The following is a 21,789-nucleotide window of genomic DNA, read 5'->3' as shown; positions in this document are numbered from 1 at the left end:
ATTCCTTTATATGGGTATAGATCTAAGACTTAGCTTAAAATATTTTAAAAAGATACTGTGGTAGTGTTCAATATATGGTATGTATTCAAGATATTTAAATAAATATAAAATTGTTTTTAATGGTGTTATTTTAATTTTCCTTTTATATCAATTTTTGTAATAATTTTGTAAAGGGATATTCAAAACATTGAAATATACACTGAGAAAAAATTACTGTCAAAAGTACAAAAATATTGTAAAATTTACCATACTGCTGACTCAATGAGAGGATTAAAAGACTGAGTACTTTTTCTGAAGCACTTTGGTAAGGATTTTAGTAAATTTAACAATAATTTTTTTTTAAATCTGTGATAAAATGTAGTAATTTTAACAGAAACTCTTCGAGCATGGCATACAACTATGTATTTTCATTTATATTAACTTCTCAGTTTTGAATTTTTTTATTAAATGTATGTTAATAAGAGCCATGCTTTTGAAAATCAGAATTTCTGTAAACTCTTCGACAAGGAACAGAAAAATTACCAAATAAATATTTTAAATACCGTATATTTCAGTTTTAACTCAAGAATTATAGTTTTTTGTACCAGAAAAGTTATTACCATACGGATTGGTAAATTTACCATTTTTATTTCTCGTGTAGAAATGAATAAATCGATCAATTTATTTAGTCTTAGAAGTTCCTGTAATTTATAAGTATAAATATGTACTCACGTAAATTTCCATTCCCTAATAAAAAATACATTCATTCAATGAAAAACTAGATTGAGTAATATATAATTATGGAAATTCCAAACAGTATAGTATATGTTTTACGTTAACTAACTCATTCATTTAGGAAACAAATATAAAAATTAGTGAAAACCACATTTAACTTACCAAATTGGCCTGCATCTAAAACCAATAAGTAACATATTATGACATAGGTTTTGGGGAAATCAATATAAGTTATAAAGAAAAATTTGTTCCTTCGTTTTTATAAATGAATTACAATTTTAGTACTTTAATCAAATAATTATTTTACTGTAACTTTCATTTTTAATAGCATTAAGAATAATTAGTTGTGAAAGTATTATGGACTAAAATTTTAGTTGAACAATCAAAATAGTTTAATAGAAAGAGTGATGCTTACCCCCTCCTTTGTCAAAATTACCACCTACAATAATAAATACTTATATAAACAATTCAGTAAAAATAGTGTATCTACTATTTTTCAGAGGTTTTGTTTTGTAAGATACAATTTTTCAAAAGAACTATTACAGAAGCAGAACTGGGAAGCTTGCATTAGAAAGCAATTATCATAAAAAGTGAAGAAATATTAACTTAAAGTAAAAGAACTGAAGACTAAATATAACTTATTATTACAGTTAAGGAAATTAACTGTTAAAAAAATGTTTTATAAATCATGAATACTATATTGCTAAAAAGATTTTTTTTTCATTACTGCGTTTTATTATAATAAATTATAATTTTTAAAGTGAAATGAGAATTAAACAAATAGGATATTGATTAAAGTGTTAAAAAAGAAAGGAAAAGAAGGTTTTTCTTACCAAAATAATCAACTAACAACAAGTAAAGGAAAATCATATAATGCAATGTTAATATTAATAATACTCATATAAATATTTTTTTAAATCTCGTAGTTAATGGAAATTTTAAAAAAGTCTCTCCACACTTACACAAGTCTCTAGATTCTAAAAGGTAAATTAAGAAAAACTCATTTAATAACATTAACTTTAATAACATTAACTTTTATAATCCTTAATAATTATGCATAAAAGTTTGTTGAAATTTGTAGTAAAAATCCCTTTTTTAAAATAATCTAGAGCAAATAATGCTAATATTTCTGTGTTCTGATGTATGTGATTTCTTAAAAAAAATTTCAGTTTTCTAGAATAATTACATAGTTATGTTATTTTTCTAATAAAACTCTGCATACGTAAGTTTCTTTTATGAACATTGTGGTAATTTATAAATTACTTTACAATGTAAAAAAAAAAAAAAATCAATTGTCTTTATCAGTATTATTTATAAAATTGTTTAATGTAATGAAAATAAACATGATAAATAAACATATAGAGTAATATAATTTCATAAGAAATATTTAAAGCGATCCATCATTTACACTATTGCTTTTGTTTCATTATCATTAGGAGTCAAAATTAGTCAAACGTAATGGTAGGTATGATTTTATAAAACCTAATCTTATTCCTCATTAGATAACATGAATTCAAAAATTATAAGTTTTAAAAACTATGAATTACTCCAATTAAATTATTATTTTTGATAATAATTTTTAAATAGCATGAATGAAATTTTTTAATGCTATATTGTTAAATAAATGAGATAAAGTAATTTAAAAAATAAAGTTATACTACTAGATGAGTATAACTTGTATAATAAGCGTTTTTGAAGACAATGGTCATAATGCGAAATTGATTTGCCAAAATAATTTTAAAAATTTTAATAGAATATTTTTCTTGCATTTTTTATACGAAACTTTAAGCGCTGTTACTTACCATCTCCGAAATAGGAATCTGAAGAAAGAGAAATTATTTATAAAAACGAGAAAACTTTGTAAGAAATTTCTAGTTAGTTAAAAAAAATATAAAGAGTAATAAGATCCTCCCTTACTTGGGTTGGCAATTGCTTTGAGCAATTTTTTTACCAGATTAATGATATACAAGACTAAATTATTTAATGAAATTACGACAAAAATAATGCTGAAGGTATAATTGATATTTATATTTTTTCTGAAATTATTTAAAACCGCAATCGAGTTTTATTACTTGTAAGAATTATTTTTCTAATACAAATTTTTTTCTGAAAAATAACTCCAATTCTTCTCTTTTTTTATTAGGGTTGAACTTTTCAATGAAGTAAGCAAATAATTTAAATCTAACTTTCTTTGTTTCAAATAATACAGGAAACTCTAAATTAAAATATCTAGTAAATAATATTTATTTCATATTTAACCTATTTTTTGTAAACCTATTATGTGCAGGAAATAACGAAAATTTTGGCTGAAGTTAAAAATGTCATTAATTTAGCATTTTAGCATTTACAATACGTTTAACATTTACTATTCTGATCAATTAAAACTTAATAATTTTAATTTTTAGGTACATTCTAGTTTAAGAAATTGAAAAAGACGTTTTTACACATTGTTTAATAACTTCGATTTCATTTATGTATGCATAAAATATTTAACCGGCATTTCATATTCACCAGCATTTTCAAATGATAGACCTATGTAAAAAATTACTAATTACCAATATCTTCAAGACCTATTAGGAATAAATAAGCGTTTATTACTTACAAAATAGTAATTTAAAAGATTTTTGCAAATCACGCATAAACGACCCATCCAAAAATAAAATAGTAATGTGAAAGCTAAATTTATAGGTAAAAACATTTACAACTAAAATAAAGGTACAAATGGTTAAAAAAAATATTATTTACTCTTTTAAAATGAAGGGAAAAAATTATTTTGAGTATTGACCAGCAAACTATAAATGACATTCCCTAGAAAATAAAACTTTAGGCACTACATTACATTGTATTACATGCATAAACTATAATATGCTATAAGGATAGTGCTATATTATCATGTTGAATACATGAAGAAACATAAATTCCATAAAACATTTTAAATCTTTAGTCTCAAATTTTGGAAAATAACAAGGAATAAAGATTAAATATTCAGCAATAAGAGCAAATGGAATCCTTTTTTTTGATAGATACTAATTTTAAAATGTGCACTTTATTCCAAAAACTTATCATTACCTTACCTTTTTTACTTTATGAAGTGGTCGTGTGATTACAAAACTTTCAGTCAATCCTGTTTGTCACAGCTAATACAAATTGTAAAGTAAACTTGAAATTTACTTAACAATTTTTCTTTAACAATTAAATTTTTAAGATATTTAAGTTTTAATCGCTAAAAAAACTATCTCTTTTCAAATGTTTTTTATGTATTAGACATCAATATAAAAACTTGTAGTTTGCATGTAAATATGCAATTCTAATGTTTTTATATATAAATTTCATCTGCTTGCTATTTTAAAGAATAAGTACTACGTTTAGGAGGTTAATAATTAACCAAAATTATTAATTAAAAAAACAAATTAAGTAAAAAAAACAATAATTTATTTTAGAATAAAAGTATTGTGGAAGCTAGAAATTTGTTCATTCATTTAAAGAAAAGGCTTCTTTTTGGAACATTTATTTTTAGTGAGATAATATATAAATTTACTTGCAATGCCTTCTTTTTTAAATTTTAAAGCTTTTCATAGCATATAACTTAAAAAAACTTACTTTCAGCAAAATTCACAACTGAAAGAGGAAAAAATAAATACTTATAACTCTTTTTATTCTTCACAAACATTGGCGAAACTTAAATTAAAATATTTTGAAATAAAATGCAATGTAATCAAAAGAGCCTTAGAATAAAAATACTTTTTGAAAATATAAATATAATATTTGAGTTAATGGAATTCCTTTGAGTTGAATCATATTTTTTATATCATCACTACTACTTTTATAAGTAAGCTATTTAAAATTTATCATTTAAAACAGAATTAGGAAACAGTTTTTCAGCAAAAAATAATGTGCATTTTCCAATTAAATTGAATTTTTATCCCCATTCAAAATAAATTATAATTATAGAAATTTTGTTTTTTTCTATTTCAAATAGAGTTAAATGAAAAAAAGCAACTATTCCTGATAATGTATTCAATTTATGTCTTCTCGAAAAAATATTCAATTTATGTTTCGTTATTTCTTGAATTGCATATTTTACCATAATCTCATTCAAAAGAATTTTTTTTACAAACAAAATGAAGACATTTTAAATAAAAATGTTGAAAATTATTTTTGTTTTTGCTTTTTTAAGCTCTATATTAGTTTGTATACTAATCTTTCACATCTGTAAAATGTAAACCTAAATGCCTAAATGCTAAACCTAAATTTCTATGTTTTCCAAAATAACTGTTTTAAACATTTTTCTATCTGCTTCAAACCCATATGTCAGAATTTAATAATGATTGTGAATCATATTTTCCTTATCCACGAGCAAAAAACTTTAACTATTATTAAATACTTTTACATTAATAACTAAATATGAATAAAAACACAATTAATATAGAGAGGATTTTATAATTCCTAATTTATTGAAACTTACACCGAAGAGTCATTACATTATGACCACCCTGCTAATAACATGTAGGACCATCTTTAGCCCTCAAAACTGCTAGCACCCGCCGTGACATTGATTCCACAAGGTGCTGATAGGTAGTCTGAGGTATCTGGAACCAAACGCTCACCAACTGGTCCTGCAATTCCCTCACATTGCGAGGGGGTAGCGCGGCAGCACGAATTTGGTTTTCCAAGTAGGACCACAAATGCTCTATTGGATTAAGGTCAGGTGAATTTGGGGGCCAAGACATCACTTGAAAGTCTCTGGAATGTTCCTCGACGATTTGACCCTTATGACATGGTGCATTATCCTCTTGGTAAACGCCATCTCCCGCGGGAAAAACTGCTGCTATGAATGGGTGAACCTGGTCTGCAACTATGTTCAAGTAGCTTACAGACGTCAGGGATTATTCTATGAGGATTATGGGTCCTTGTGCGCCCCATGAAAACATTGTTCCTGGGTGGTGAGAAACCATGACAACTTTGGCGAGCCCATTGTTATAGATGGAGGGTGGTCATAATGTAATGGCTCTTCGGTGTACATAATTAATTGTATTAGAGTCAATGTGTAGAGTATCTATTTCAACTTATTTTTTATGTTTCCGTTTTATCATTAATCAACATACGTTAGATCTTAGGGGTTGTTTAAAAATTTCTTAAATCACAAGTCCACTTTGGTTTTGGGTGCTTTTAAATGTCCTGCAAGACACTAAGGGTAATTAAAAATTGTAATTAGAGTTTAGTGAAAATATTACAATTTCCAGCATGACTGTCTTTCATTCATTGCCATATTTTAACTAAACATAAATTAAATGAAATTTCGTTACCAAAGTGAACGCTGTAATTTTGTGTCCTGTCAAAAAAGGTTGTTTATCAAAATAATTTGCTTCATATTATTTATAAATGTTTACATTAGTTCAATAATTTTTATGATTCAACCCACTGTGAATGTTTACGAAGCAAAGTTTTAAATGTAAGCAGTTGCAAATAATAAATCAATGAAATAAGAGCAGTTACTATATAAAATCAGCTATAAATAAAGTCGAAATAAAGTAAATGAACTACTCTTGGATCACACGAGATCCATATATAGGGAGCATAAAATTTAAAGATAAATGTTTAAAGTAATGGAACTATCATTTCAGTATGTCTCAAAAATACATACTAACTAGTACAATAAATAATCTTAATTTTTACTTACCAGGATGAAGCAATTCAAAACTCTCATCTGAAAAAAGGGAATTCTTTTTATGTGTTCTAACCAATACTTTCATTAAAATTAGTTTAAATCTTCATTTTTGAAAAAAATGAATATTTACCTAAAAATATTTTTAAATTTTATAATAACACAGAATGGAGCTAATACAATAATATTTATAAAGAATAAAGAAATTTTAGACCCTATGAAGTATAAGCAAATGAGAATAAATGCCTTATTTAAAAACAGCTTTCTTCTCGAATCAGCTTTAAATCTCGATTCAGCTTTCCTTCTCGGATGCCATTGGTTGGTTGATTTATTTTGCATTTTTAAACAATTCTTAATTCCAAATACTCGAGTTCGAAACACATTAATAAATTCACATTGATAATAATATTCGAAATTCATTGATACAGTGATGCAATATAATGATGGAATTCAGAAATCAACCTGTAAAATTTAGGGTTGAAACATAAACTGATTAGGTTGATTCAAATGCAATTTTTAATTGAGAATAATTTTCTTTCCAATTCAAAAACAATTGTATTTTTAATTTAAATAGAAAAATAGAAATAATACAAAAACAGACACTCTTCAATTTTAAGAATAGTAGAATAGATATTATTACATGCTTAATAGTTGTAGATCATTTAAGCGAGAAATCACTAAAAGGATATTTTTTAGATACAATTGAATTTCAATCTAATTGTAATACAATAAAAATATAATGGCATTTCAAATCTGAAATATATGTAATGTGTAAAATATCATTAAATTACTGATAATAAAATTATCAATTCTAGAATGTGTCTATCCACATTAAAAATCAGTCTAAAAACTAATGAAATTTCTGAATTGTAGATATAAATTTCTTATATTTCACACACGTTGTTCGCAAGCTAAAATAAACCATCATATTGTAATTAAATTGCAAATTGAAACTGTTTTCATGTAACAAGTACTATTAGTAATATATCTTAATATAAGTATTCGACAACAAATTAAGAGTAAATGGTGAATTACTCTCAAAAGTATTGGATAAAATTACGTGTTCATGAAGGATATCGTATTGAAGATTTTTAATCAAAAATTTGGTTTAGAAAATGCATTAAATTTTATAAATAAATAATTGGATCTACAAATTTCATCAAAGAAATTAGATTAACTTAAAACATAATTTTAAAGAATGTTATTGCATTCCAATTAAAAGAAGCTTCATTATTCTAATTTGAATTGAACTGAAGGTGTGTTTCTTTATCTTATTTTGCTTTTATTTGATTATTTATTATAATGAAGGGAAGGTATTTCATATCTTTTACTTCAAACCGCTTTATTAAAAACAAAGTTTCATGCCAAATCCTTCGAAATTTAAGAATGATAAGTACTCTATTTTTATTATGGATTCAAATTTCGTCTTTAATTTTTTATTAAACTCTCCTGATATAATTCGCAAGAGTTTATTTTCAACCCTGAATTTTATTTGTATGTATTATAAAATGAACAGCATTCGTAGTACCAATATAATTTATCTGCGTCAGTTTCATCTAATTTCATATTAGCAGTATATAATTAGGGTAATCAAGTGATTTTTAACAAATGCAAATTCCTTAAAAAATGCAATATTTTTTTACGTTTAAAATAAAATAATTAGCTTTGAGATGATATGTAGCAAAATAAATTCCATAATGCTTTACCTGCAGCAAAGGGAAACACTGTGAACGAAAATTAAATATTTTTATCATGAACTAATCTTACAAAAACATATACGTATGAAAACATCGCTGAATAAAAAAATTAGTAACCCCTATAAGTTACATGAAAAGGTAAATTTAATTCCACGCAAATGCGTCTCAGAGCTCGATAATTTTGCTGGTCTGGATTCGTTAAAAAGGTTATCCTAAGTTTCGCAGGCAGGTCGCATCCAATATAATTCCTTCTCTGTGGATTTAATCATGCAAATCTATTAAATTGCGAGAAAGCTGATTTCAGCGTTTAACAGCTGTTTAAATATGCCCCACAGATTCAAGGTAGGTAATTTAAATACGAACTTATGAGAGTTCTTAACCGGTCTGATATTCTATCAGTTCAATACATGTTGCTATTTTTATCTGGAAAATTGAAGTATCCGTAGTTAACTCCTTTTGATGACGTAAAGTAAATGGCAATGCGTCATCATTTAGAATGTAAAAATAAACATAGTTTTTTTAGTGTTCTTTTTCTAATCCATTTTTCTAATTCATTACTTGACATATTGACTTGAATTTCACAGATCTCTCTAAGGGCGATTAATTTTTTATTCTGAGAGTTAATTTTGCAAAACTTACTTGGACCAAATGGGTTTCTTCTACCTATAAAATATAAATTATTCAGGGAATTAACTTAAAAAGTAACGTTTTATCAAAAGAGGTTAGTAGGTTTAAATTTTTTAAAGTGTTGGATTGTTTAAATGTATACCTGGCTTAAAGTTAACGCACTTATTTAAAAAAATTACAATAAATGTTCCAGCGTTTAAGAGCTGTTTCGATGAAGAAAATAATAATAGGAATTTAAATCACGATTGAAGAAAAGATATCAAATGAGATTTTAAAGAGAATTTTTAATTTTCTTATAAATCATCAAAAATTTAAAGAATTTAGGTAAATTTTTAACTTAAATACATTTAGTTACGTATCATAATGATAAAACTTTGTGGAATATAACAACTGAAAACCTAAACTTGATGTAGGTGAGATAATATAAAAACAATTTTACCTTAATTATATTCTACAACCCAGTTGATGTTAAACAAAATCTGCTTCCTTCTAAGTCATCGTAAGTTTAGTCTGCTTTGAGTTATGTTTCCCGTCATTAACTTTTTAAGAAGAATTTCATATTATTTTTGGAAATAAGAATACTTGGTAAGGAAATTTTTCATTTGTTTCACTCTTAGTGATTGTTATAGTTTATTTATTGTACTTATACTTTTATTTTGTTTATGAAGCATAATTTTGATTTTATTATTTTCCATTATTAATTAAAATTTTTAACTATGGTAAGAACAAGAATTTTAAATGTAAGTACGTATCTCAATCTACGTAATTTTAGTGTAAATGTTTAACAATGAGAATTCGCAAATACTTATATTTTTATTTATATTAGTTTTATCAAATGTTTTATCAAATGTTATTTATATTAATTTTATCGATGTTTTTTAGTTCTTATTTTTCACCTTATATTAGTTCTTATTTTTCACCTTATTTTTCACCATTCTTATATTTCTTTATTCATAGCAAAGCTATATAACGTAGTTTATTACTACGTTGCATAGGTTTAATTCATGGAGTGCATTTTAAAATATTACAATTTTATTGTAATAAAAAATGCTTAAATTTAAAATGTATGCATATTTGCAAAATTACGTTTTAAAGCGTATAAAAGAGGTTATATAACATTCAACTAAATAGTATTAAAGCCATTTGTTCAAAATCAATGTAATCGTTCTACGTAAATACCATGTGACGTTATCAATACTTACCTCGAAAGAATGGGGCTAAAATACAAGCGTTTCAAATTTAAAAATAAAAATATTCATGCTAAACACATATGTATCAATTTATTTTTTCTGAAAAAAGAGAAGTCCTTTTTCTTAAATTTAATAAAAGTATCATACCATTGTAGATAAAATCTGTAACATAGAAACAAGAATTTAGTTTGAAACTTTAGCAAAAACAAAATGAGAGAGAGTATTGAGTAGATAGCTAAAATATCTTCTAAACAACGGACTGGTGCAGAAACGTTTATTTTTCAATTATTTATATTGAAAGCTTAGAAATCCTTGTGCACTTTATAAAATAGTTAAAAACGCAGATTTCCACAAACAGAAACATAGCTTTGGGTTACTTTTGTGAAACTGGGGTGACTTAAACCATGCTGATCATGAAATTTCAGACTCTGATATTAGTAATTCTACCTTTAATTGCTAATATTCATGCATTAGAATTCTTCTGTAAACATTGAATTTTTCAACTTGAAAACCGAAATTTGTATTAATGTTTTGCGTATAAAAATTCAAAATTTGACTCATTTCGAAAGATCTAAAATGTTTCCATTTTACAAAAAAAATATTAAATAATAGGTTATAATAACAAATTTTTTCATCATTATCAAATTTTTATCAGTAATCTTAATGATAGCTTTTTTTTCGTGATACACCTAAATTATTTAGCGCTTCGAAAGTGACGCTTTCATCTTATAATGAAAATTGTTCAAAAGGACTCTGTGCTACTGAACAGCGTATAAGAAGGATCCAACTTTTGTGACATTCCTAACATTGCAATTAGTAAAAAAAGGCATGAAAAAAAAACTTAGTGCTTGGTCATGATAAGGCTTCGTTTTGGATTACAAGGACCTCATGTCTGATAAAAAATTAAACATAGAACCATAGTTTAATTCCAAATTTTTTTAAGTTTCCTAGTCTGTCTAAATATTTGACTAGGCAGCCTGGTCTCTTGGGTTAGACAAATAAATAATTAAAATAATTTAAAAAAATAGAATTTATTTCAGAAGTACTACTTTCAGTGCTTTAAACAACAAGGAAATAATAGTGTCAGAGACAGAATTAATCCAGAAGAACTCAAATTATATCATTAACAAAATGAATAATAAAATATTTTATTCAATAATTTTATATACTTTGCATTATTATAACTATTTGTCAATATTAAAATATACAGATAATAATTATCTATAAATTTTCACAGTATCTATGCATATTTTTATTAAGTAATAACGAAAACAATTCGATAATATTAATTATTTTTTTATTGTGAACTAATTGGGAATTAACAGTGGATTAATTTTATGTAAATTCAACAATAAACTGAGAGGAACATAAAATAATGATTTCTTACCTGGTCCGTAGACTAAATCTGTTTTAGAGAGAATGAAATTTCAACAAATTATTTTTCACAGTTAAAAAACCATTTATTCAGTTTTGCATTTAGGGCAAAAAAATAAATAAAAGAGTTAAATTAAATCCAATCTCATAACTATATTCTTAAAAGAAAAATTTTAATTTTAGATACGTAGCTATACAGAAGCTATATAGCGTAGAAGCGTATATAGCGTATCAATATGACGTAGAAAATATCAGTTCCGTAATATTTTGTACTTTCATTCACTATCCAGAATATCTCTGATCTTGCAATATTCTTCATACCCTCTCAAAACAAATTGTATGTAGTAACCAAGAAGTAAAAGACATTCTATTATTCGGAAAAATGTGGAAAATGTATTCTATTGACTGATTTAAAAAATATACTATGAATATTAAAATGCATTTTCTATAAATAAATATGATACATTATATTAAAGCGAGTAAAGAACATTAATTAAATGAATGCACGAAATATTCAAAAATAACGAAAAAGTACGAATATAGAAATTCTCAGTAAAGTATAGAAATCACAATGACTCCGTAAACTTTATTTTGACTAACCATTTTCTTGCAAATACAATTTTAAATTTTAATTTTAAAAATTTAAAATTGTATTTGCAAGAAAATACAATTTTAAATTTTAAAAAATTTTAATATGTGTGCACACTTACCATTATAAATATCTATAAGGGAATATGTAAATATTTTGTTATTAATCTTCTAAAATAATTCAAACATTTTAACTAAAAATATAAATGAGATAAGTTGATTTTAACAAAATTGTTTTTTATTTTAGATTGTAGAGTAGCTACCACTACAATTTTTCAATTCCAATTCACTAGTATATAAGATATGTTAACTCGATTCTATGTTGAGGTGCATCTTGATAGATGACGGTTGAAATGTCGGTAGCCTAGCCCTACATTGGTGACCCGAACAGGATCTAAACAAGCCAACCTCAACAGAAACGCCCACTTCGATATGAACATGCCGACTTTAATGGATGGGACACAGTGAACAATTTACTTGTTAGTTGTGACTGCGACATCGTTCTTCTTGGGGCATTGCCACTCAGTCTTGATCACACACAACAGGGCTCGTACACACTGGACTGTTAATTGCAATGCAGGAGAGACCACGTACATAACCATTATTTAAATACAGCTCTCAAGACTAGAGCTCCAAGTTCGGGGATCTTAATACAGCTCTCACGGCCTCTCACTAGACAACATCCATCGAAATTTATCAACGATTCGGGATTAATGTATCATAGCTACCTCTGAAACTATCAGAATCCAAGTACAATTATTTCTCATAGAAAAATCCACATATTTATTATTAGCTTGTCACATTATTTATAAGTTATAGTTTCAAGTATAACACTCAAATATTTCAACATTTACTATACAAAATAGTCAACATTTACTATTGTTCTCTGAAGATAATGAGAAGGTATAATAAGCTTTTTTTTTTAATTTTTTTTCTCTGATTTCATCCTAAAATAATTATTTTCTTTTTTAAGCACGAAACTAAGTTTTTTTTATATGGATTAGATGACTGAAAGAAGAAACCTGTTCTTTAAGACAATATATTTTACTAAATGTGTCACTTTAATTAAAAGAAAATTTCCTTTTTTTTTTTATTTACACAAAACTTAATCGAAACAATATAAAATTACAAGAAAAAAGTTGATTATGAAGCAAATAAAAAACGTTGTAATATTACTAACCAAAAGAAGAACCTATAATAAAAAAAGGAAATCAAAATCATGTGTCTTAACTCTTTTCTTGTACAATGCATAGTTTTAGTTAATAAAATGTCGTTCAAAGTTATTAAAACTTAAGCTAAAAAACAGTAAAAAAAGTGTGATTTATTCCATTTTAATCTTTAAGAAAACTTTTCCATTCCTTGATGCAGCATTCATTTTCAAGTAAGGTGCAATTCAAACAAAATTAATGAGATATATATTTTTTTCTTAAAATACTGAATATATCTAGTAAATATTCTAATAGAATATACTTATCATGCGAATCTAACGATCCTTGAAAGAAATCTTTTAAAAACTTAATACCTAAATTGCTTTTAAAATAATTGTGATATAAATAATGTATATTGGTCTGATGGGCATGATTATGAACTATTTTTTCATTATTTAAAAAAAATTCACCCATATTAAAGAATGCTCCCGAATGCTTCCAAAAATCAAATACCCAACTTTTGTTTAGTATTTTCTCTGGAATTATCTAATTTAGTAAGAGGTGAACTTATTAATACATTAATGACCATATTTTTAATGGTAATTTTTTAATTTTCATTAGATTTTTTTAATGTATTTAACACTATTTTTAATTAGAAAATAAGCGTACAAATCCGTTACACTAAACCTTTATCAAGCAAAGAAGAAAACATAATAGTTTTGAATTTCTCACAGCTTACTACTATAAATCTGCTGCATTTTTTGATTTACTTTAACATATTCTCGCATACTAATTTCAAAAATGTATTACCCAGGTTAAAAATTTATTACACAGATTTAATTACCTAACTTTACCGTACTAAAATTTAGTAAGGTGATTTAGAATTTAGAAATTTAGAAAGTAAAGAAAATGAGTACAAAAATGAATAAAATAGTATGAAAAAAATTTGAATGTTTATTCTTGCTATAATATCCATAATTAATGTTAATTATATTTTTCATTAAAATTTTTATTAGGCTTTAATTGAAAATAATACCTCTAACAAAACCAAAAAAGTTATTTTGCACTATAAGTCCTTAAGCGATAGATGTAACTGTGCTCATTGATAAAATTAATTGATATTAATAACCCCTACGATTACATGGTATTAATGTAAAGTTTTTTATGCATCTGCATGAAATTACAACTTACACTATCTCTCCTAGATTTACCTTTCTCCATTTAAATTTATTTGTGATATTAGCTTTTATTCTGCATTCTTGAATTATAAGCATCAAAACAGTGTGTGTGTTTTTGCAATATTCATTTTAAAATAATAAACAATTTTTTTTTACTTATAATCATATTTCAGCTTACTCACACATTACTTTATAATTAAGAATGATATCTTACTTGAATCAAAGTACTCTAAAATTTAAAAAAAATTCAAAGAATGAGAACACATAATGAATTAAACAAATTCTTGATTTACTTACAATTATTTTCTTGTAAATATGCGTGTCAAGTTAATTAATTTCAAACTTATAGTACAGTACTCATACATTCGGTTTTCAATTTTCATTATCAATAATATTCCTAATAATAATACTTTAATAATATCAATAATATTCTTCCTTTGGATGAAGCTATCGAAATCATAAAATGCACTTTTTACCGTATTACATAGGATTTATCATTAGATGAGAGTAACTGATGAATTTTTGGTCCGTTGGAGGAATTTGCACTGCTTTTGTTATTAAAATTGAATGCTATCGAGCACATTTTTTTTAAAACTCCTTTGATAGCTTATTTAAAAAATTAAATTTGAAGAAGCTTTTACATTTATACTTCGAATATTTAAATTATCCAATGAAAGTCCGGTCTCAAATATTTCGGATAATCAAGGCTCTACTCAAATTTTATGCATTGAATTATTGTAAATAAATTCTAAAAGTTACCTCCGCCAGAACGAGCTGAAACAGAAAAAAAAACAGTTACAAATATGCATTCTAAGAAAGTGTAAAAATATTATTTAGAGACATGGAAAACGAATATTTCTAATATGTTTTTAAGTTCTGTATTTTAATAATAGATTTCCTATGAACAGGATGACATAAACTTCTCAAAAACCTTTAAATCAGTTCTAATAAATAAAAATCATTTTGGTTTTCGAAAAACAATTGCATGCGTTACATCTTTAATTTCATATTGTCTATCTTCTTATGTTGTATTTTGTGTCTCATACATTGTTAAATTTATAAAACTATTCTCATATATTAAAAATTTATAAGAAATCATTGACTAAGAATAAAATTAATATTATCTAATACTTTTATTAATTAGTTTGATTAAGAATTTAATGTTAATTTCGTTTAGTAGTATTATGTAAGAAAAATTTTAGTCAATTATTTTGCAAATATCAGTAATTTTTTTTTCCTTATTTTAAGTAAAACTTGAAATAGGCACTTAATATGATAAAATTCAAAAGAGTCCATTTATGCTGTTAAATTATATATAAAGAAAAAGAACTTTTGGTAAACACATAGATACTTACACACTATCAGGTCTGTAAAGATTTTCGGAAGTATTACGTCTGTGGCAAGAAAAAAAATATAATATTAGTATTAAGAAATAAAACATACTAAATTATGAATAATTTGAAAAGCGAATTTCTTATTCATATCGTTGTGACATAAAATAACTATAAAATATGTATATACATTATTTTTTAATGTATAATATTTTTTAATATATGATGTTTATAATATTTAATGTATATAGTTTTTTCACATAAAATCAACTAACATTAGTTAAGTTTTCTGGAATTACTTACTGTCTTTAGCATCTAAAAGGAGAATAATGACGCTTTTTATTCATTATTAAATTTTCGAAATGTAGTTTTAATAATTCTAAATTTAAATTAATTTACATTTCCCCATAAATTAAACTGTAAACCTATTTTTTTTTTAAAAATCAAAATCATCGATAGAATTTAAAATGTTCTGAGCCTTTAATCAAAACTTTAAATTTCATAGTTCAAGGCATTTATATTTCTGGTACAATTTTTATTAAATTAAAATGCTAGCATTTTTTCTTTATCATCAAAAAAGCCGTAAAAATGATTGAAATATTTAACAACAAGAAATTAAACATTTCAAGAGTAAATATGAAAATATGCATCAGTTAGAGAAGAAATTAATTGAGGAAAGTAACGATTATTTCAATTCAGACTACATTGTATTATTTAACTTATTTATCTCTTTAATAAAAAATAGCTTGGACGAATACTTTTATTGTAACATATCACAAATTTATTTGGAAGATATTTTTTGTTGGTACTTCTTTGGTAAACAAAAAATTAGATCTTTCAGTAGGATTCTGCTCTAGCACATAGAGTTCATAGTAGCGCATAGAAATAAAGGTTAAAGATACCTCTTTGACCTTTACTTCTTTAGAACCAAAAGTACTAAAGGGATAAAGTTAAAAGTACTTAATGGAATAATTTACATTTTTCTTATTTTTTTAAAGTAAAAATATGGCCATTTCATTAAAAAAAATTGAACTCGATCAATTCTACTGCTTTGTCCTTCTACTAAACCTTCAAATTGCCGGAATCCATTCAAATCTTTATTCAAAGGAATGGAGCAAAATATAATTAGGTGAGATGTGACATATAACGGAAAACTCCAGTCTTGCATGCAGCTGTGCATTGCATCTAAGTTGAACAATTTATAAATTATGTTTTCATGTGTATTTAAAAGCTAAGTTGTGATATTTTATAGACATTGAAGTCTGGTACAACACGTGTCTAAGTTACATTAAACGCCATACTATTTCAAAATCATTGTTTTTATTTTCTAATGGACTCAAAATAACTAAATGTAGTTATTGTAAAAGTTTTGTTTAAACAGCTACTATTCTTTAAACAGCTACATATTATTTCAAAATCATTGTTTTTATTTTCTAATGGACTCAAAATAACTAAATGTAGTTGTTGTAAAAGTTTTGTTTAAACAGCTACTATTCTTTAAAAGGAAATGATTACATGAAAATGCATCTTAAACAGACCTAATTAAAAATCAAAGTTGCCAATTGGATATATATTTTTTTGAATATTTTTGGATAATAATGCTACTTCATGCGTTTTCGAATCATTTAGTTCTTGAAAATTTACTCAATATTATTGTTTTGATTATTATAAAAATTATTATTTTGCTTTCGATAAAAATCAAGAAAATAGGAGAGATGGGTGTCAAAAGATTATGAAACCCAAACATTAATAAAATAAATATTTAATTATGTATGCACTGTAAGCATTTCCGGATCCAATTATGATATAAATTAACGTTACTTTGGGAAGTAAATAATAAATTTCACAATAATAATTTAATTAGATTGATTCATCAATTTTGTGGAAATTATTAGTGTAAAAATTATAGTATATCAGATTTTTTTGTTCCGTAACAGGTTCCGGTAAAAATGAACTTTGCGATAAAAAGTTCGCGATTGCCAAAATCAAATTTTGAACCAAAATCAAAATTTGAACCGAACTCAAATTTGGAAAAGTGCTAAGATAACCAAGTTCAAAATTTTTCGTCATATGAGCTTATGAAATATGAATTATAACTGAATGTATGAGTGATATGTATAAATGAATTTATGAATTATGATTGAATATGAATCATAATTGAATGTATGAGTGATATGTATTAATGAATTTAAGGTATGGTAGGTGGGTAATGAATGGTAGGTGGGGAAGTAATTCAAAGCGTAATGTTTTCAATTTAAAGATCGCTCGCATCGACTTGTGACAAAAGGCATTTTCTTGGTAAAATAGAACTTTTTTTCTATTTACATGTGAGGCTCTTGTTTTCTTGATTTGCTCACTCAGTCGATCCCTTAATTCATGCAATATTCGCTATCAATAGTTTTATCTTTTTCAAAATTGTCAATAACAAAATAAAGTGCGCGTCCAAAAAAATGGAAACCGTAATCTTTCTGGCTGGCTGACTTTCGATTTTTCAGTCGATCTTTTCAACTTTACCGACTGCTGTCCACTCAGCTGAAAATCTTTTTAATTCAGGAGTGTAGTTGTGGATCCATGTTTTGTCTATTATCACATAACGACACGAGAAAATTTTTTTATCCCACATTAACAGTTCCAAAACGTGTTCTGAAATTTCAACACGTTCCTTTTTTGGTCCGATGTGAGTGAACACGGAGTCAATTTCAAAAGCAACTCGCTATTTTATGAACTTTCTTGATGTTTTCTGGAACAACTGTTGATTTCAGATGACCAGAGCGTTTAGTATCTTCAGTTTCATCACGAACACTTTTAAATTCAGCATACCAGTCAATCATAGTTGACTTCCTTGGTGCAGAGTTTCCATAATGCTTATCAAACCACTGTTTCACTTCAATAGATCGTTTCCTCATCAAAAAACATTGATACTTAATCAATACACGAAATTCTTTTCAACCAATGTTTCAAAAATTACGAAACTGTGGTCACTAAAACCGCTTGAAATCTCTACACTAATAATCAGAATGTCATGAAATTTTGACAATTATCATTTGAAAGTTTCTACTATCCAAAAATCATATGACTCTGTTAACAATGGCTCCATTACGAGTCAGACCGGATACTTCTTGTTTAACTAATGAACTTCCTTGTTTATCTAATTTGCTTTCGATATTTTTAATATAAATGATATAATTTGCATATTTCTAAGTTGATTGTAAAGAAAATGCACATCTTAATTATAAATAATAATAAATATAAATATAGTATTCGAGAAATTAAAATTCAGTTCAAATGTTCTCAGCGGACTACTTTAAAAAACAAATTTTAAATTAATATGGAAATGATCGAATGATTTCAAATAGCCGCAGAGAATATTTAATACAGTAGTCTTTATAGAATTCAGTTTACAATAGTTTTATACTCACATGGATCAATTGCTTCATCTGAATGAAGAGAAAAGAATTATTTAGTTGACAAAATAGTTTAAGGTAAAAACTATAAATCGTTGCTAATGTTTTTTAATCACAGCTAAAATACGAGTTATAGAAACTGGATAAAATATAAAAGGTTTATTTATGGTGTTAAATGATGCATTCAAATTTTTATGGCATGCATTACTCTTTAAAAAGATGTGTATCAAATCATTACAAAACATGAAATTTAAGAAAAACTTGCTCACGGTCGACGATCAAAAAATAAATCTGAAATTCTTGCCTTTAATTGAAGCAATAAAGAAAAAAGAAAACAATGGGGAAAAAATATGGCCACCGAAGCCAACGTCTTCAGGGGGTACCAGCTCCAGAAGCCATAGAACAAAATCTTTTCTATTGATAGAGCCAGACAAATGTCAAACTTTACTCCCTCAGTATCCCTCAGGTTTTGCCAAAGTCCAGGAAAAATACAAGAAATACATGAAATCAATTTAGATGAGAAATTTCATACAAAATCTTGAGAATATAATACAAAAATGAAAATACAAAAACTCACAGTAAACTGGTCAAACAGCAATTTCATGAAATTAACTCATTGTAAAAGAAACATTTGGAATAAAAGAAAGCAACGCCCTCTATTAAATTGCTAAGTAGGAAGAAAAAAAGGATAGGTAAAGTAAAGATTGCGTAAGATAAAGATTGCGTATGGTAAAGATTGCTTAAAAATTACTAAACTTAAGAAACTTAATTTAAGAAAACTTGCTCATGGTAGGTGATCAAAAAATAAATCTAACATTCTTGCCTTTAAAACTAACCTTAAGGGTATGCCTAAAGGCGTTTCCATATTGAAAACTTATTTTGATTCACTAAATATTTTTTTTAAAAATACTATAGCCATAACAGTAACTTAAATAACTGAATAAACGCTTGATCTGTAATCTGTATTTTCCTTAAACCCACATTTTTAGATGTCCCATTTTTTAAGATGCCATATTAAATAAAATCCATTCTAAAAAAACGTAAATCAATTTTTGTCTAGTTTTTTAAACACACATGCAATCCTAATTAAACTCAAATTTTTAGCTATTATGATATACTTTGTGACAAAACGCAAATTATGATATATTATATCATAATATCTTTTTGAAAAGCTCATCACAAGATATGTCCTTTTTGACAAACGTCCATTTTGAGCTAAAGACTAATATAAGAGTTTCACCGAGAAACTACTTTATTAATATCGAAAAAACTTATAAATTTAAGAAGTGCATAGACCAATTGGCATGATGGGAAACTTTGTAAAAACACACAACTATATATATTGTAAAAATAGTTCATTGTTCTTTTAAAAGCAGAAGTACACTTCTTCTTCGAGAAAAAAAATTTTTTGATAGTGACAAGTTTAAAATGTTTGGTATAAAATACCAACTTTATACCAAAATCTATAGCTGACATAATATATTTTTTTATTCCTATTAATTATTTTATAATTTTCTGAATATCTTCATTTATAGGTGCAAGATAAAAATTATACTTAATAATACTTTTTTACGATACTTTATAACCAATTTTAAGGTAGCTAAATTGAATTAAAAAATATATGCATGTGCATGTTATTAAATCTATTACAATATTGTTTATTCCAACAGTGCATAATAATGTTGCTTATGATGTTATCTCAAATTTATTAAAAATTATCAAAATAATTATTTTATACTATATATAAAAAATGGTTAAAGAGTGCGAAATTCCTTTTAAATTGGTCATCATTGACTAAACAATTGCAAAAATTCGATTCTATGATCTATTTCTTCCTAATTAAATCCACTATTTGTACTAGAAGCACGTTTTTTAATACAATTTAGTTGTCGAAGTTGAATTTTTTTTTAAATTTTAAACTTCTTTAAAGAAATAGAAAGGCTGATTATGAGTCTAAAAATGAAATTCTAAAAATCTATTTGACCTCTCTGTTCTAAAATATTTAATTTTAAAGTTAACGGGATTTTTTATAGTAATATGTCATTTCAAAGTTAACTAGTGCTTCAAGTTAACGGGATTTACATATCTGTACGAAAGAAACTAGATCTTTAAATTGCTCTTTTGTAAAGAATTTAAAATCTTACCAACTGGTCCAACTGTGAAACAATAAATATTTGAGTTTAAAAAAAGAGGTATATTTTGCAAAATATAACATAAATGAAGAATAATATTCATAGATGTGAAGAATTATAGAATTTTCTGATTTATAATGGTATCCAATTGAATTGATATGTTGCTTCTTTTCCTTAAACCATTTATTTTTCTTATTTACTAGTTTCTCAAGTACTATTTGGATTATGTTGCTTAAAACTTGGTAAAACCTTTTATGACTTATAATGCAATATTTTTTTAATTTTAGACAATTAAACACCAAATAACTAATATAAAAAAATTAAAATAACGAAAAATGCAATTAACGTTGAAGGGTGTTCAGTTTTGACCCCTCGCTTGGCTTAACAATTAGGACCATATTTTCCCGAATCCGTCACCTTTCATATTCAAAGTTTAAAGAATCTAATTTTATTACGAAGGATTCATGCTAATTCATAAAAAATACGAATTTGCGACGGATCTTTTAATTTAAATATCACCTGAACAAATTGGTTTTCACAATTAAAATTAAAATCAGAAGCAATTTAAAGATAAGTAAGTGAAAATCCGATTATTACATTAAAAGTTATTATGCTGTTCATTCTTTTTCTGCCCACAATTATCATGAATATCGGATCTATTGAGATCTAAGCTAAACTACCTCAATAGTTTTCAAAAAAAAAGTAAAATTACTGTTGCTGCAAATTTAGGGATTAGTGGTA

At 25.6% G+C, this 21,789-nt stretch overlaps 1 protein-coding gene across 3 annotated transcripts in view; it reads right to left on the bottom strand.

The window, feature by feature from the left end:
- The window catches only part of LOC107448023 (uncharacterized), a 38,138-nt gene that overhangs the window by 4,563 nt on the left and 11,786 nt on the right, over positions 1 to 21,789 (bottom strand). Inside the window, exons 5-15 of one of the 3 annotated variants that reach the window (XR_015432511.1) lie at positions 16,581 to 21,072; positions 15,537 to 15,575; positions 14,941 to 14,955; positions 11,281 to 14,410; positions 10,041 to 10,055; positions 9,906 to 9,920; positions 8,716 to 8,739; positions 8,086 to 8,103; positions 6,395 to 6,421; positions 4,315 to 4,332; positions 2,756 to 3,284 (exon numbers count right to left, since the gene is read on the bottom strand). Coding sequence is in view for 1 of the 3 variants with exons in the window: in XM_071178597.2 (XP_071034698.2) it covers positions 712 to 726; positions 877 to 891; positions 1,130 to 1,153; positions 4,315 to 4,332; positions 6,395 to 6,421; positions 14,941 to 14,955; positions 15,537 to 15,575; positions 16,581 to 16,692 (265 nt within the window). In the remaining 2 variants the exon portion in view is untranslated. Of the gene's footprint in view, positions 1 to 711; positions 727 to 876; positions 892 to 1,129; positions 1,154 to 2,755; positions 3,285 to 4,314; positions 4,333 to 6,394; positions 6,422 to 8,085; positions 8,104 to 8,715; positions 8,740 to 9,905; positions 9,921 to 10,040; positions 10,056 to 11,280; positions 14,411 to 14,940; positions 14,956 to 15,536; positions 15,576 to 16,489; positions 21,073 to 21,789 lie in introns of those variants that run through there. The other 2 variants (XR_015432510.1, XM_071178597.2) reach the window with 2 other exon arrangements.

The sequence above is a fragment of the Parasteatoda tepidariorum genome, chromosome 3, assembly GCF_982258835.1.
Source record: "Parasteatoda tepidariorum strain Cologne lab strain chromosome 3, Ptep-v5.0, whole genome shotgun sequence".
NCBI classification, from domain to species: domain Eukaryota; kingdom Metazoa; phylum Arthropoda; class Arachnida; order Araneae; family Theridiidae; genus Parasteatoda; species Parasteatoda tepidariorum.
The sequence above is the reverse complement of the archived record's forward strand: the minus strand, read 5'-3'. Positions and strand labels throughout refer to the sequence as shown.